Source organism: Osmerus mordax, chromosome 16 (genome assembly GCF_038355195.1).
Source record: "Osmerus mordax isolate fOsmMor3 chromosome 16, fOsmMor3.pri, whole genome shotgun sequence".
Lineage (NCBI taxonomy): Eukaryota > Metazoa > Chordata > Actinopteri > Osmeriformes > Osmeridae > Osmerus > Osmerus mordax.
Window position 1 is genome coordinate 14,548,402 of NC_090065.1, and position 2,687 is coordinate 14,551,088.

At 47.3% G+C, this 2,687-nt stretch overlaps 1 protein-coding gene across 1 annotated transcript in view; it reads right to left on the reverse strand.

Annotated features, from left to right (window-relative positions):
- phlpp1 (PH domain and leucine rich repeat protein phosphatase 1) overlaps positions 1-2,423 on the reverse strand; it is a 10,779-nt gene extending 8,356 nt beyond the window's left edge. Inside the window, exon 1 of the mRNA XM_067253122.1 lies at positions 2,395-2,423. Within this exon, the coding sequence (XP_067109223.1) occupies positions 2,395-2,423 (29 nt within the window). The remainder of the gene's footprint in view (positions 1-2,394) is intronic.
- Positions 2,424-2,687: the final 264 nt, after the last annotated feature.

Below are 2,687 nucleotides of genomic sequence, written 5' to 3' on the forward strand. Positions count from 1 at the left end.
AGAGCGAATGTTAGGGCTAATGGCAATTAAATCAATTCAAAGTTTGATGCAACAACCAATAGGCACACCAAGGAAACATTCAGCATCAGTAATGGGAGGTCTGGGGCTACTGGCCAAGGACTTACAGCATACAGCAAGTCAGCAATGGAGTAATAAGAGACTTCAATAATGTTGTTGGCCTCTCAGCAGAGTTAACACAATGCTGTGTTGGCATACGCTCCCAATACGCCCAGCCTAATAAATTGTGTGGCCTTCGTTGATAACACATGGTGTCCAACAGCTCAGGCTTGGCTGCTCCACAGCGAGCAGTCAGAGTCTCAGTACAAATCCGTGCCCATGTGCTCCCCACATCTCTTCATTAGCGCTCTTGCAGTCTTTGAGCCGTTCTTTATTCTTGATTCCATTCATCCTCCTCACGTCTTCCATGACCTGTGGTGTTTCTCCTGCTCGCCGTCAGCCTGCCAAACCTGACAGTCAACCTGCTTATCAGCCGTTTCAGCCGGCCTGCCTATCTTGTCCATCCGTCTGCAAAACAATGACTCGTTTTTTTTTCCCCTTGCATGTTTCCAACCAGCTATCAGAATCACAATCAGCTTTATTCGCCATGAAGTTTGCACAAACAAGGAATTTACTATGGCAGGAAGGTGCATACGGAAAACATATAAGAGTTTTTAAATATAAAATGTAGAAAATACAAAATATAGAAAATGTAACCACTACTATAAATATAAATAGACATGAAAAATAGGGCTCAGCACCTGGGTGTTACTATATACTGTATATTGTTTTATATTGTGGGTCTTGTCAGATTTGTTGTCTCATGTTTTAGATAGTGGGTTCCTCTCAGAAGTGGCCTGTCTACCACACTGGCAACCAAGGCTGTGTTTGTCTTGAAAGAACATGTTTGGTGGGAACAAACATGTTCTTATCACCGTATTTGGTTCCAACTCGACCATTACCCTTGCGCTCTGCCGCTAATTATTGGTGGGGACATTTCAAGGGTTTCTTGAATTTCGTCCCATTCTGTCCTACTGTCACCCCTGTACATACTCCTCGGCCTCCTGCGACTACGGTGTTCCATCTCTTTGCTTGCGTCCTCTGTGTCTCCTGGTCCTCAAGGCTCCAGTTGAGGTGTCTCGTTAGGGGCCGTTGTTGAGGTAGGAATCCCATGGCAGACACCTTGACCTCCATGTGACCTACTGGAGCTGAGCCCTGCTACGCTGACACCCCCACCAGCCCCCTTCCCCACACTCTCTGTTGAGAGAGAACGACAGCCAGATAGCGAGAGTGCTGAGGAGGATGGAGGAAGGAAGGAGAAGGAGAGAAAAGGAGAGTTAAAGTGAGAGAGGAGGGAGGGAGAGAACAGCAGGACGAGAGGAGACAGAGAGTCCGAGAGAGAGCAAGTACGAGAGCGTGCTCTCACAGCGCTGAATAATTCAGCTGAGATCTCCAACATGCTGACTGTTAGGCAGGACATTTCACTAGGGCACAGCTCACACTCTCAGTACTACCATCCCTGAATGCCCAATGCACAACTCGTGTTGTACTCACATGGCGTGGTTAGACTACAGCCCAAATGTATCCTAATATGTCGTAGTTTAAGCTTGGTCCTCTACGTGAGTTAGCGACGTCGCATAGCATTCTGTAGTATGAGGCAAAACACATTGAAACTGCTTATCAGGGTTTCAAGTGAGTTCTGCAAACTCTGTGTCGCAAGTAATACATGTAAATCTATGTTCGGAGAGACTAGTGGCATTTTCATATGACCTGCTACCATCATCTTAATTCCAGATCCGCATGATGTCTTTGCATTGACCTTTGCCCAACGTGTTTTGCTTGGGTCTTGGTTTAGGTTCCAACCAATAGCACACTTTGCAAATGGACATTTGCCTAAAGCTAAAGCCACTGGCCAAACTCAACACTGCCTGATATGCTCCTGTGGCAGGTATTGTGCCGTTTCATTTCAACGTCAAGCAACATGAGCGCATTCTCATAATTGAGTTTGAGGCTAGCACGGGGAAACGTTGCATTTGACAAATTATTCACAAGCTTTTAACCTCAATATGTCACATGAATACCACACTATTTTTAGGTCTTTGTCAGAAAACCTTTTCTCTTCCAAAACAGTGTGCGTGTACACCCCCCCACACACACAGAGACCCACTCTGACATAGTGACAGTGATATACCGCCTCCATATTGTAAGTGCTCCAGTTTATTGTTCTCCAAAATGATGACGGACCAAAACAGGAAGCTACAGGAAACAATGTGCCGAGATGAGGTTAGAAGCTAAGGACAACACTAGTCCTAGTTTCCAGATCCATTGCCGTTTGTAACAAGTGCAGGTACATTGGAATGCTAGGTTCTCCTCGAGACTGTGTCCTAACGCTCTCACCTGAATCCTGCATCGCTCTTCATTATCATTTTCGACACATCTCCCTGGTCCTGGGACAAGACACTGCTGCTGTCCGAGCCAGCTCTGCCTCCCGTGTCACATCATGGAGGGGTCTGGACACAGATAGGCCCCCTGCAGTGGAACCAAGCAGCTGGGGTGTGGCTGGCGGGAGGGCATCCTGTTTACGGGGGCAGGGACGGGGGGTTGTGTAAACGTACTTGCCCTCTTGACATCAAGGTGGGGTGGTGGGGGGGGGGGGGCGAGTTGAACCCTGTAACCTTCTTAAACAGGTC